The 15,391-nt window shown below is 43.1% G+C and overlaps 1 protein-coding gene across 5 annotated transcripts in view; it reads right to left on the bottom strand.

Annotated features, from left to right (window-relative positions):
* Positions 1-7,417, bottom strand: part of LOC116952102 (cytosolic non-specific dipeptidase-like) — a 42,572-nt gene extending 35,155 nt beyond the window's left edge. Inside the window, exons 1-2 of one of the 5 annotated variants that reach the window (XM_076074073.1) lie at positions 7,265-7,283; positions 1,632-1,729 (exon numbers count right to left, since the gene is read on the bottom strand). In XM_076074073.1, coding sequence (XP_075930188.1) covers positions 1,632-1,706 — 75 coding nt within the window. In that variant the 5' untranslated portion in view covers positions 1,707-1,729; positions 7,265-7,283. Of the gene's footprint in view, positions 1-1,631; positions 1,819-7,264 lie in introns of those variants that run through there. The other 4 variants (XM_032971152.2, XM_076074075.1, XM_076074074.1 and 1 more) reach the window with 4 other exon arrangements.
* Between the last annotated feature and the right edge of the window lie 7,974 nt (positions 7,418-15,391).

Genomic DNA, 15,391 nt, shown 5'->3' with positions numbered 1-15,391 from the left:
GACGCGAACCTTTTACGAATGTATTCATGACCTACTGTACAATGTGCTAGCTCGCGGCTGACAGTGAGTAACATCGGGAGGGCAATGTGCTGCAATATTCAATCCCCGTGCTCTTAAGCAGCACTAAACATGGGGTTCACGGGAAAGGTGTGGAGCCCCCTGAGTGTTTAGAAAAAAAACAGCAAAGAGACCTTCTCATATTACCCCTCCTTCATGGATAAACATTTAGTTGTAAACAGCTCGTATTTCGTTTACCAAGAAATGTAAGTATCGCTGCCAGAACGGCACCTAAATGCTCAGTCACAGTGCATGCACCCTGTGCCAAGGTTTCTGTAAATGTTAGGCCCTGGCCAGTGGATGTGGTTAATTTTCCTCATTAAGAACGATCTCCGTTTGAAAGTAAATTATTTTTTATCACTGCGTACGTCCATCAACCGCCTGGCTTTAAAAATAAGAACAGCCCGCTGTAGTGAGCGTCGCTGGCTGTGTGAACTCGCATTCACACGCAGGATACATTGCACATTTCTGAACACTAAGGATGTACATTTTAAAGTATTTTTAGAACCGCCTACAGTACTCACTACTAAGACTAGCTTCCCATCCCAGCTCTTCGTGAAATAACGTATACACTGGCAGAGTCACTGGGAGGGGGGGCACGTGGCCCCCCAATGACCCGATCGAAATCCCTAATTTCGATCGGATCATTGGGGTTTATTAGTAATAAATCGGAATGTTGCGACCCCTACTGCCACTGTGTAGCATATTATCACGTGCCAGGGTCTCTATGAGACGAAAGGACAATAGTCTGAGTCCATAATTGGCAATAGATAACGGCAAAGCGGTTACAAGTGACTCACAGAATTGTGCGCAGTTGCGTCTACAGCAGGACACGACTTCCTTGAAGGCATCGACACCTTCAGCGAGCGCGATGCCGATCACACAACGCGGTTCGAATTCCACCCTCGATCGATGGCTGCGCCATCGCCGCACACACACGCGTCGAATAAAAAGCAAGGGACAAGTCCTTTACTTACTAACAACTAACATTTTTCATTGCTGGAGGGGTTGCCCCCCCCCCACCCCCCTACCTAAAAATCCTTGCTCCGCCATGGACCGTATGTGATCATTCGTGATCATTAATCACTGCGGGTGACAATGTACAGGGAGGTGCAGACTAAAGTAAGTTTGGCGAGTTGTGGCTCCGTAACCCGCTTAGCCTCTTGTTGCCCAGATACCCTCCTTGAAGGCGGTAACCGAGAAAGAAATATTTAGCACACGAACCGACGAGGGTGAACACCCGCCCAACGCAAGAGGAACCCATCGCTCGACACGACCTCATTCTGGGGTCATGACTCGACCGTCTTGCGGGGGAGGGGGCGATGAAGAAGCCCAAAGCTCTTTAAAGCGAAAGCCTCAAAAGTGAAGAACGGGCAAGGCGGCGAGACGCGCGTCAGCGGGTGGATTTTGTGCAGAGTTGCCTCTCTGTCGCTCTATCGCCAAAAAAAAAACAATCACGGGCGCAAATGAATGAATCGGACCGGCCCGCTGTAATGACATTTGTTTTTTTTTAAAGAAAACGACCACTGGAAAATTGTTGCCCTTTTTAAAACCTCGGCTTCCATTAAAGGTACCTTCTGCGTGGTCGGTTCCCCGTCCATCGCGGCAGACGATCCGGCGTCTCTTCTCCGTGGGTTCAGCGGGCGCATTGACTCTCGGCGGTACTGTGAATCTGCCGGCCCCGTTCGGGCGCGTAAACAGATATTCGTCGGGGCTCTGTGGTCATTGCCAGATGTGTCCTTGATCCGCCCACTCTTTCCTCCACTACTTGCCTTCGGCTTCCACACCACCCCTAAGCGCCAAATACAACCCCCGTTTCTCCACCCCCCTCTCCTTCCCTATCCCTTGTATCCCACCCACTAGCCACCCACTGGAATTCCATGGTGTAAAGTGTAAGACACGGATCACGTCCTCGTCGCGGAGCTGAGCCAGTGCCGACACGAGTTACAGTGAGGGAAAAAAAAAGTATTTGATCCCCAGCTGATTTTGTACGTTTGCCCACTGACAAAGAATTGATCAGTCTATCATTTTAATGGTAGGTTTATTTGAACAGTGAGAGGCAGAATAACAAAATAAAAATACAGAAAAACGCATGTCAAAAATGTTATAAATTGATTTGCATTTTAATGAGGGAAATAAGTATTTGACCCCTCTGCAAAACATGACTTAATACTTGGTGGCAAAACCCTTGTTGGCAATCACAGAGGTCAGACGTTTCTTGTAGTTGGCCACCAGGTTTGCACACATCTCAGAAGGGATTTTGTCCCACTCCTCTTTGCAGATATTCTCCAGGTCATAAAGGTTTCGAGGCTGACGTTGGGCAACTCGAACCTTCAGCTCCCTCCACAGATTTTCTATGGGATTAAGGACTGGAGACTGGCTAGGCCACTCCAGGACCTAAATGTGCTTCTTCTTGAGCCACTCCTTTGTTGCCTTGGCCGTGTGTTTTGGGTCATTGTCATGCTGGAATACCCATCCACGACCCATTTTCAATGCCCTGGCTGAGGGAAGGAGGTTCTCACCCAAGATTTGACGGTACATGGCCTCGTCCATCGTCCCTTTGATGTACAGAAGTTGTCCTGTTCCCTTAGCAGAAAAACACCCCCAAAGCATAATGTTTCCATCTCCATGTTTGACGGTGGGGATGGTGTTCTTGGGGTCATAGGCAGCATTCCTCCTCCTCCAAACACGGCGAGTTGAGTAGATGCCAAGGAGCTTCATTTTGGTCTCATCTGACTACAACACTTTCACCCAGTTGTCCTCTGAATCATTCAGATGTTCATTGGCAAACTTCAGACGGGCATGTATATGTGCTTTCTTGAGCAGGGGAACCTTGCGGGCGCTGCAGGATTTCAGTCCTTCACGGCGTAGTGTGTTACCAATTGTTTTATTGGTGACTATGATCCCAGCTGCCTTGAGATCATTGACAAGATCCTCCCGTGTAGTTCTGGGCTTATTCCTCACCGTTCTCATGATCATTGCAACTCCACGAGGTGAGATCTTGCATGGAGCCCCAGGCCGAGGGAGATTGACAGTTCTTTTGTGTGTCTTCCATTTGCGAATAATCGCGCTAACTGTTGTCACCTTCTCACCAAGCTGCTTGGCAATGGTCTTGTAGACCCATTCCAGCCTTGTGTAGGTCTACAATCTTGTCCCTGACATCCTTGGAGAGCTCTTTGGTCTTGGCCATGGTGGAGAGTTTTGAATCTGATTGATTGATTGCTTCTGTGGACAGGTGTCTTTTATACAGGTAACAAGCTGAGATTAGGAGCACTCCCTTTAAGAGTGTGCTCCTAATCTCAGCTCCTTATATATATAAAAGACACCTGGGAGCCAGAAATCTTTCTGATTGAGAGGGGGTCAAATTGTTATTTCCCTCATTAAAATGCAAATCAATTTACAACATCTTTGACATGCGTTTTTCTGGATTTTGTTGTTGTTATTCTGTCTCTCACTGTTCAAATAAACCTACCATTAAAATTTTGGACTGATAATTTCTTTGTCAGTGGGCAAACGTACAAAATCAGCAGGGGATCAAATACTTTTTTTCCCTCACTGTATATAATACACAGATTAACACGCTATTTGTATTTCATTATTTCCTGAGCATAAAACACATTTCTTCCCAGGGTTTAGAGTATTGAAGAACAGGGAGGAGATGGGTAGTGAATGATTGTGGAGGCTCTGGTTACAGATTGCCGTTCTGTGTTTCAACCACCACACTGCTGGTCAACTTTTTTTTCTACTTCTTCACTCGAACTTACTCCACTTTAAGAATTCAATCCAATCGTCTCTTTCCCAGATTCTTCAAGAGATGCATGAACTCTTATATCTAATAATACACCTTCCATGGTGCTGTTTGTAAATTGACACTTGTTGCTTTGGGGGCATTTGAGCCCTTGCTCAACAACCGATAAAAGAATGCATTTGCCTTTGAATAAAAACAAACTACGTCTTAAAATGAAAGCCACCAGTTGTGATTATATTTTTAAATTCCAAATGCTTTGAGAACTTGTGCAATTGTATATATATATTGTACAGTCCTGCATGAAGCTCCGATAGGGACTCTTTTCAATCTAAAAGCAGGGGTATGGCTGGGTTTGCTGAGACTTGGGTGAGATTTTGTGTACGACAGGTTCCGTGTGCAAAATGTGGAGCTATTGGGCTGTTGCCGTCACAACTACCCAACTCTACTCTCGCTACCTCCCCGCTACGTACAACCGCCGGGGAACGGTGGCACAGTGGTTCGCACATTGCACTGGGAACTCGGCAACCTTGCAGATGCCCTTCTGCGGCCGTCTGGAACGCTCTTCCTTCCGATATTAGGAAACCATTGGAGCGATGCACTTTTAAATCTAGATTGAAAACTCATTTATTTAAAACAGTTTTTTGTGTGTTTTTAGTTTGTTGTCCTTACCCCGAACCTTCGCTTAGCACGGTTGGCTATGTATGGTGCGAAAGAAGTTCAACATACGGTACGTACTTGCAAACTGAGCCTTGGCAAACATCAGCGGTGAGTGATATCTCTGAACGGTGTTGTACCCCTACGGTGACCACCTTTGTGAAACTAAGTCAAACAATCCCCATCTCCGGGTCGCCCGGTTTTTTCCCTCCACATTTAGAAACATGCATTGAGATTATTTACATTATTTTGTTTGCTTCAAATGTCCAAATGATGGGCCACTTTTTGTTGAGCTATCATTTGTGGCCAGGTCGCTTCTGAACCGATAAGTTAATACCTCAGTGGGTTTTGCCTGGTAGGATGGGGATGGTTTAGTTGCATGTGTTTGTGTTTGAGTCATCTGTTTAGCTTCCTTTTACTTTGCACTACTATTATGCCTTTGTATTGTTTGTTGTTGTAACGTTCTTACCCAACCCTAATAGACATCAGTGAAAAAGAGCTTCATAGCTCATCATATTCCTCCAGTATAAATACAAATTCAGATTCTCACAAAGGGGTGCAAAATGCAACATAATAATTGTTGTCCTATACAGTATATGTATATTCTTGGTTCTTTCGGTAAAGTCACGTAGAAGGGAAACAATAAAATAATAGAAATATAAAACAATAAAATTCTCAGTGCGAAACCCACAGCAAGAAAAGGTTCTTGCTGTGGTTTTCACACCTGATGATGATTGCTTGTGTTGCAGTCGAAACGTCGTGAGAATTTTATTGTTTCATATTTTTATTATTTTATTGTTTCCCTTCTACGTGACTTTACCGAAAGAACCAAGAACATGAATCCCTGCAGTCACGAAAGCTTTAAATCAGTATATGTATGTTGAACTTATTTCGCACTGCACGCAGTCAAGCGTGCTCATGTGAGCATGACAGTTTAGAAGAGCCTGCCAAAGCTGTTATGCCCTATCGCATGTTTTTACTGTTAAAAAAACAACCAAGCGTGACAGCATCAAGCCTAGGGACGTCTAACCTAAAGGAAGCACTTGCCAATAATGCTCACGTTGGCTTGGGTGTGCGACAGTGGCATTGACTATAGAGCAGTCGTTCTTAACCTGGGGTGCACGAGCCCCTGAGGGGTGCGAGATGTACAACTACTGTCCTTTGGTTCATCAAACCCATGTATTTATTAACATTATATATTGTTTTTTTTTACTGCAGCTGCACCGGGATTCATGGATCGGTGGGACCCAAGGCACTTGGCTGTGAAGAGAGGGGAACATTGGATGGGGGTAGGCGGGGAGGCATTTAGTTCCTCGCACCAAGCCCCAGGCTAATTATGCTCTGCCCATTGCTGCGTGCCACATTACGGTGAGAGGTATGTAAGTGGGTTCTTTGGGGGGAGATGCTGAACCGTTAAATCTCCAGGCAACGGGCGATCACAGGAAACCCCTGGTATTGAAGGAGGTTGTGGGTTTGATCCCTGGCCCTGACGTCTGAATATTTGGAGTTTTGCATGTCTCTCCACGTGGTCACGTGGATTTCCCTCCGAATTTTGAAACAGGCGTTTCTTAGTATTTGTTATACATTTCCACATGGTTAAGCCACTTCGTTGAGCTGTCACTTGTGACCAGGTCGCTTCTAAAAAAAATTAATAGTTTGTTTATATTGTGCATTCCACGCGGTACATATAGAGCGTCTGAACGCGACCACATCTTCAAGACACCGTGTAGAAACAGTTAAAGGCAGTAAAATAAACAACAACACCACGGTTGCCCAAGTTGGATGCGAGGGATGAAACCAAGTTGGAGGGGGGGGGGGGTCACGTGGGTCACGAGGAATGTCCGACGATCCATGGTCCAATGGGCACTGCGGAATCCGATAATCATTGTTTTTTTTGCACAACCACCAGAAAGCCATCGGAAGGATAAAAACAACTATTGAGGCTGCAAGCACTTTGTGGTTTATTCCACTCGAGTTATTCCAGCTTTCAACGCTCATTTTGTGGCAATAAAAGGAGCAGGCGTTCCTGGAGAAATGAGCTGCGAACGGAGATAACCACTGCACCAATGGTTTGTTTTGCCATGTGGCGACCATGAGACTTTAAAAGTTATTAATTTATTTTTTTAATTTTGGCAAAACATTTACTGACGTCTGCATTGGCAAATGTTTTGCCACGGCTGACACGAGCAAATCTACCAGCAACGACTGCACAATTTTGGAAGGCATTTAATTTTCGGCCGTATAGCTACAGTCTGAATTTGGCGACGAAAGTTGGGGCACAGCTTACCCAGAAATATGAATGCACCGAAAAAATGACCAAAATGAAATACATTATTTTCAGAATAATATGAGAATAACCTCAAATGACGGTTACATGTTCCCTTTCTAATGTTGTGTATTCTCCTCCGTTGTGTATGTTGTCTATCATGTATGTTTATTTGTGTACAGCGTGGTCCAGATGTCTTGTGACCCCATTTATGTCTCCAAAACGTAATGCGTTCAAGCAAGGTTTATTTTAAGCAGAAATTAATATAAAAGGGAAGCAAATGTTGGGGGTCAATTCATGGGGGGGGGGGGGGTCACACGACATCTGGACCACACTGTACATCATACTAGCTCTGCAATCGCTTCCTTAACCGAGTAATCGTCTCAAACACCCCTTCGTCCTGGCACTTGGAGATGCTTCTTGCATTGTGCTTCACTCGTTACGAAACATCAGCTCGAAAGAAAAGAAAAGAAGAACGAACGCGCGTGACATCATGCTGCCCTGCTCCTCCGTGTGCGCGCGTACGATCCCCCGCGTACCTTGCGAAGCTGCAGGTTAACTTCGTCTCGCCCTCGGATCTCTCCGCAACGTCTCGCGAGCGTCTCTTGGCTGCCTCGTGCCTGGCTGGGGTTTTTTTTCAGTCTTCTCTACGTCACCGGGAGGCGGCAAATTAAACGGGCGGGGTTCAGCCAACCACCTCTCCCCCTCCTCCAGGTGAGCGTCGGTCCGCTGCAGGTGAGCGTCGGTCCGCTGCAGGTGAGCGTCGGTCCGCTCCAGGTGAGCGTCGGTCCGCTCCAGGTGAGCGATCGGTCCGCTCCAGGTGAGCGGTCTGTCCGCCGCTGCAGGTGAGGGAGTGGTTTTTGCTGCTTGCTCGAAAGCAAACGAAGTGTGGTGTCACGTAGCGTCGTAAGACGCGGCCGCATCTCGAGAACGCGTTACGCGCATAAATAGAGACATTTATTTAATGTAAATAAATAAAGAGGCAGTCGTATGAGTTGCTGTGTGTGAGTCTATAGGGGCCTCCGTCAGTCAATACAATATACTGTGGATTCAAGGCCGTAATTGTAATATATATTGGGGGGGGGGGGCATATCCCTCCCCCCCAATATTCAAATATGCTCAAAATGTCCCCCCCCCCCAATATATTGCTATAAAAATAGAAAGTAATAATTGCTATGCTATGTAAATAAAAACAACAATTTGCTAAACCTTGGCCACAATATCTGGACTTGTCTTCATATAAATCAATACATTGATTTCTGTTTATTTGATTATGGTTCATCTTCTTTGGTTCTTTCGGTAAAGTCACGTAGAATGAGAATACAATAATAAATTGATAAAATAAAATAACAATAATATTCTCACGACGTTTCGGCCACAACACAAGCGGCCTTCATCAGGTGAAGGGACGAGACTGTCTGGCCGCTTGTGTTGTCTGGCCGCTTGTGTTGTGTTGTGGCCGAAACGTCGTGAGAATATTATTGTGTTATTTTATTTTATCAATTTATTATTTTATTCTCATTCTACGTGACTTTACCGAAAGAACCAAAGAAGATGAATCATTGCAGTCACGAAAGCTTTAAATCGAAAATTGATTATGGTTGTACTTTATTAATCCCTTATCTCAAACATTACATACAATGAAACAAGAAATGGTAAATAAGTAAAAACAGAGCAACGTAATACAATACACTATTAGACATTATTGTAAAAAAAGTCCATCCCATGTGTCAGTGAATTTCAAAATATATTTTAGGCAGGAAATGAGTTTTCAAATTTAGATATTTTTCTGGGTTGGGACCCCCAGACCTCCAGGAAGATTTGGTCCCCCCTAATGTTGACTCCATTGCTACGGCCTTGTGTGGATTTATTTAGCAACTATACATATATAACACCTCAAGATACCGGACAGAAGCAGTGGGCATATTTATTTTATAGATGCAGTCATTGTACCTGGACGTGAACACATGTAGACAATCTCACACGCATGCGGAGGATAAAAAGGAAGGTACGAGTCCAGACTTGAATAGGGGTATGGATTTGAAAGCTCGGATTACGAGTTCGAGGGAGTTACAGCCTATGGGAGTGGCAAACGATTAATGCCATCGCTACTGTGTAAACATGAAACCTAATATTTAACTAACAATGTAAAAAAAATACTTTTGGAGACCAGCGTGGAAGAAGTTTTCTTGCCAAATCATAATTCCCAAAATTTAAGTAATGCGGTTGTATTACAACAAACTCAGAAAGAGAGGAAAAAACATCACCAGGTTGGCATGTTTGATTCAATCATCAGAAAACATTTCTCCTTTAGGCACATTTTTAGTGATTATGTAGTTGTTTTTTACTGTACGGAACTCGAAATATTGTGGTTTCATCACTCTTACATTAAGTGAAAAAGTAAACTATATACAATGTGATTTAAAGCTTTCGTGACTGCAGTAATTCATATTCTTAGCTCTTTCGGTAAAGTCACGTTGAAGGGAAACAATAATATAATAAAATACACATGTAGACAATAATACAATATATATTTTATTATGTTATTGTTTCCCTTCAACGTGACTTTATTATTTTATTGTTTCCCTTCAACGTGACTTTACCGAAAGAGCTAAGAATATATATACAATGTTTAACGTTTCACTGAGAGGCTTTGTTCTGCTGCCTTTCCCTAGGACCTGGTCACTGTATCTAAACTTTACCCAGATACACGTTAGTTTTCAAGATGTGCTCGCTCTCGATAGGCATGTTCAACCCTTTATCAATCCACTGCTGCACGGTGGCATTCCCATACCCTGCAGGTCGTTAAGAGTTGTTTGATCACACTTCACGCTGTTCAGTGCTACTCCACGAAGGCAGTGAGAGAAGACACGGCAGAATATAAACACCGTGCAAAATGGGTTTTGCTGAAACCATTCTATTCTTGCGTATGGCGATGCCACTGTCGGAGGTCTGCTAGCCACGAGATAACTTCAGATGATTCGGGTTGTCTTAATATTCCTCCTTTGAAGGACTGCAGACTATGATTGTTGAACTTTTTTCGCACCGTACGTAGCCAACCGTGCTAATCATTTCAAATACGTGGTCTACAGTTTGGGTTTCATGGCCACAGTCGCACTGTGGCTTGTCTTTCATTTTTCATTTATTAAGAAGTGTGTAGCAGCCTGCTGATGTTCTGATGCGGTCGATGGTTCCTCCGGTGTCTTTGTGGAGTTTCCAAGCCAGGAGGTGCAATGTTTGGGTCTGGGATGAGGTGTTTATTCTGGTTGTTTTGATTGCACAGCAGTACAAGTGTAATTCTTATGATCCCAATATAATATTACAACCTCTAACCTGAATGATGCTTTTGAAGCAAAGCAGTGTCTCTCGGCACTGACAATGGATGGAATGCACCTGATTATCCTGTTTGGTGAGATGAGTGGTGATTATGAGACATTTTATTAATAATGTAACCAAGCACATTTTGGTTACACATATACAGTAGTGTGTGTGTGTGTGACATTTGTAAACGCGAATCGTGAAATCAATTACTTCTAACCCAGAGTAATCTGTCTCCCATTACTCGTTTAATAAACGTACATTTGTCATTTACACTGCCTCACAACACAACATAAACATTCTATAACTGGCTGATGTGTTGGGCAATGGCCCTTTTTCAGCACAGCGAAGGCAGAACGATTGATTGCCTTGTAGTCGGAGGTCACACTATGGTCTGGGGCCCAGATAAAACTGAGAACTTTGAAAGTTTACAATTCAACAGTTGATTTAATACTCAGCTTTATGAGTACTCCACAATGTCATCTCCAACTATAAATCAGCTAATATCTCGACTCTCTCTCTCTCAGTATACTCTGAATAAGGGCCATTGTCCTTAGTCATCCTACAATATTGTACACGTTTATGAAAGAGGGTGGTGTCACACACGAATATTCTGAATTTAGTTTTTTTAGCCAAGGCACTACTGTCAACACAGTCCAATAACTTTGTGTCCCATTACAAAACTGTAGATCGATTGCGTTTCGTGCAATCGATCTAACCCAAGTTAAATTCCTGGCCAGGAGCAAGTTATATTTGAAACAGTCGTGGACACACGATTTTAAATGCTCACGTCCAAGAGCACTGTGATCTGGAGTGTGCTTCGCAGTATAGCCAAGACGGCAATCGTGGCTTGAGAGAACATTCTACTGTTCATCTTTTAAAATATGTGTGTCAGAGGAGTAAACAGATACGCTTGTAAAATTTTTATTTAAAGCTTTCGTGACTGCAGTGATTCATATTCTTGGTTCTTTCGGTAAAGTCATGTTGAAGGGAAACAATAAAATAATAAAATATATATAAAACAATTCAATTCTCACGACGTTTCGACTGCAACACAAGCAGTCATCATCAGGTGTGAAAAACAACGACAAGAACATTTGATACGCTTGTGCCGACTGAAGATGTGTGGAAGGGGTTATGGCTAGGTTATATTGTGTAAGTTAAACGTGTGACTTAAACCCTCCTCCAACCGCAACAGCCGATGATTAGAGGTAGATGGAGACAAATCAATTGGTGGGACAATATGGGCAGTTAGATTGGACCAAACCGACAATTGCATACAATGTAGATTGTAGAACATCTGTCAGGGGCATCGTAACAATCTTTGTACGTAAATAACTTTGTCCGTAGGTTTTTTTTGTCCGTCAATCACATTAACTTGAACAATATTCGTTGTCGAGTCAAGTGAGGCTCACTCTGACCAAAAGGATCCAGGGATTTTTGGCACCGATAACCTGTGTATGACATTTGACCTCGGGGAGGAAAAAAACCCACCGTGACCGAACATTATCACGGTGCGAATCGCGATGACTGCAGCACAACGTGGCTGACAGTGCGGGATTGCATCTCACGCAGCTTCGGATCACGAATGCAATGTTATTTTATTTTTGTGGTTTAAGAGAACAAAAATTATCTTAAATTTTGATTTAAAGCTTTCGTGACTGCAGTAATTCATATTCTTAGTTTTTTCGGTAAAGTCACGTTGAAGGGAAACAACAAAATAATAAAATATATATGTTGTTTTAATATATTTTATTATTTTGTTGTTTCCCTTCAACGTGACTTTACAGAAAAAACTAAGAATATAAAAATTATCTTGTCCATAAGACGGGCTGGCACCAGTTTGTAGCATAATGGCCGTTTATCTATGAAAACCTCACTGAGCCTTTAAGCCATAATAGAGCTGTTTTGGGTTATATCGCGTATATATATATGTCGTTAAACCCACCACCTGACACAGCCAATTAGTAAGATTTGTAACATAAACAAAATGTCAATTCGTTACTGGTACAGCACACCGTTGTGTTGGAGAGAAAACCTACAACATTTACAATTCGAATACGACGTTTCGCCAGTAATTGCAACTAGCATCATCAGGTGGCAGCCAAATTATTGGAGTAATCCTCCTGTCTCGGTCTTGAACAAAAATCTACTAATTCGCTATCGGATGGCGGCGGGTTTAACGGCACATGTATGTCTACGCGATCTAATCTATCATGGATAATAATGGTCGCACAAGCCTATGCGTTAAACCGAGCCTGTAAGACTCCCATTCAGGAGGTTTCTGCATTAAAATGTGTCTACATGAGTGTATATGTCGAAACCGATCTAGAGTTTGCTCGTGTTGAAACAGTGCTGTTTCATTTATACAGCATTGGTTTATTTAATTTTTATTTGGACGGACAGATATATGAAGATATAGTTTCTGATAATTAATTTTGTTATAAGCCATTTGACCCATGGCACACCACGAGACGGTGAGTGGAGTCGAGCATATCAAGTATGGAAAGAGAAAATGGGAAAGGGATGAGAGAAAATGGGAATGAAGAGGAAAAGGATGGAAAAGGAATGAAAAAAATCTGGACCAAAGGGTCAGCAAAGATGACAACGGGTGAAGAGGCACCCAGCGAGGCCACGGCTCAAGATGAGTAGTAGGAATAAGGAAAGGGAAGCGAGGGAGAAGGAATGAATGGGCGAAGATGAGGGTAGGGGAACGAAGATCGGCAGAGACAAATATGGAGCAAGGAGAAAGTTGAGCCGCATGGAAGCCGCCGTCTGTTTTCACGGCGGATGAAGAGACAGGGCAGGGGATTCAGAGTGGGTCGGCCACTCAGAAGTCACGGGACGCTTGAGCGGATTCGGGTTAATATACAGGTTTTTTTTACCTCTCCACAATGACGCGAATGAATATAGTTTGTGTCCAAAGGAGCAGATCGGATGAAAGCAATCGCAGCCTGTGTGACCTTGCCTGCTGGTGACTCTCGCACGCAAATCCGTGCAACTTGGTGGGTGGGAATGTGTTTGGCTGTTAGGAAAATGTGAGTCCAGGTGGTGGCCCCCTAATTGGTTGTATTGTGCACCTGTCTGTGAACAAGGTTATAGGAATGGCCCAAGTGAATCGATGGTTCGGCTTGGCAATTTTTAGTTTCAAATTTGTACAAAAATGAAAGGCGAGCTCGTACGCACGCTGTCGGCAGTCTAACATTGGGTATGTAATCATTTAAGTCACGCATTTCGGGTGTCTCCGTTGAGAGTAACTCGAACACGTTTGTCAAAGTCAGTGTGGCCTTTAAAAAATTTATACACAGGATGCTTCACAAAAATGTTAACAACTGTGATAATTTGCAACAAGACCACAAGAAATGTACTGCCTCCAGGCTCTGGAGACCACCTGCAGAAGATTCCAAGCAAGCGTTGACAATGATGGCGAGCAAGTGGAGACTCTGACTTTTTGAAGCTATTAATATACATTTGTTATGTTACAATGTATTATCTTTTGATTTAAAGCTTTCGTGACTGCAGTAATTCATATTCTTAGTTTTTTCGGTAAAGTCACGTTGAAGAGAAACAACAAAATAACAAAATATATATATAAAAACAATAAAAAATTCTCACGACGTTTCGACCATAACTCAAACGGTCATCATCAGGTGTGTCGGTTTGCATAAATTTATTTTTAAAACGGCACATTTATTTCTAATGCGAAACGAATTCTTTTCAAAACTAGCTTAGCTCTTATCTCAGAAAAAATCAGACTTATACGCACAGAACTAGATCAGTTAGACAAGACACTCTACAAATCACACTTATCATTGACGGCAATAATGTCCACATCGGATTGGGAACATGTAGACAATATGACTGCCTCTTCAGCTGCTACTATGTCGACCAAATGTAAGGAAAACCTGATTTCCAAATTTAACCTCCTCTTCAACAAAAGACCGGACCCACACACCAAAAAGTTAGACGTTAATAAAGTCGTAATTAATCGCAGTAACAGTTCTATTTCCGATGGTCTGAAATCCGTTTTAGCTAAAGGTCTAAACTTTGCAGTCACACCTAAACACATACCAGTTAATGATATAATTGCCCAAGTAGACGTTGCTCTCAGGGGCCTGGGTCACATCGCTGCAGACGTAGCAAGATCTGAAATCGCTGCAACCCTCAAAAACGCTAAGATGCCAGCTAGCAACCTCAGCAAAGATGAGCGTTTTGAATTATATAAATTAAAAAAGAGGAATGATATTGTAGTTCTCTCAGCTGACAAAGGCAATGCTACTGTCATCATGGATAAAATAGAATACAACAACAAAATTAAAGAATTACTCGACGATGGTAGTTATACAAAAATAAAAAGAGATTCCACCAACAGCCTCGTCACACAAACCAACAAAATAATTTCTGATTCAACCGCATTAATTGATCAATCTAAACAGTTTTCGTTGAAACCTTCTGCTGCCAGGCCACCAAGATTATACGGCTTACCAAAAATACATAAAGTTGATACACCTCTTCGTCCCATAGTCTCTACTATCAGCTCCCCCACCTACAAACTAGCTCGTTTTTTGTCTGAAATCCTGCGTCCTTTCACTGGAAAGACTACCTCTGCGGTACAAAATTCTACTCGCCTGGTATCAACAATCAAGGGTATTTCCCTGTCCCCAGACGACCTGCTTGTCAGTTTTGATGTAGTTTCCTAATTCACCAAGGTTCCTGTACCTGACACCATTGCAATCATTGAAGACTTGGTTCATCAAGGACTAAACACTGAGGTACCCCCCCTGGTGAGACACTGTTTAACCAATACATACTTCACTTGGAATGGAACTTTCTACACACAAACTGAGGGCACCCCAATGGGCTCCCCCCTTTCTCCAGTTATAGCTAACATTTTCATGGATAAATTTGAGACTGACGCCATCCAGACTGCCACTCTGCGCCCAACCTTATGGAAGAGGTACGTGGATGACACTTTTGTCATCTGGCCACATGGCCGGCCTGCTCTAGACCAATTCTTCGACCACATCAGTTCCATACACCCAGCCATCAGATTTACCATGGAAGTCGAAATAGATGGCAAGATACCTTTTTTGGATGTCCTAATTAAAAAGAGACCTGATGGTTCAATGAGCCACTCTGTCTACAGGAAAGCTACCCATACGGATGCTTATCTGAAACCGGATTCCCACCACCATCCATCACAGAAGAATTCTCTCATCAAGACTCTGTATCATAGAGCCCAATGCATATCCGACCAGGAACACATAAGCAGTGAACTCAAGCACGTACACCAAGCTCTTAGGGCTAATGGTTACTCCGACTATACAATCCGCAAAGCTATCACTCAA

Source organism: Petromyzon marinus, chromosome 45, assembly GCF_048934315.1.
Source record: "Petromyzon marinus isolate PM22_M1 ecotype Great Lakes invasive population chromosome 45, UKy_Petmar_22M1.pri1.0, whole genome shotgun sequence".
Lineage (NCBI taxonomy): Eukaryota > Metazoa > Chordata > Hyperoartia > Petromyzontiformes > Petromyzontidae > Petromyzon > Petromyzon marinus.
This window is presented reverse-complemented; position numbering and strand designations above follow the sequence as displayed.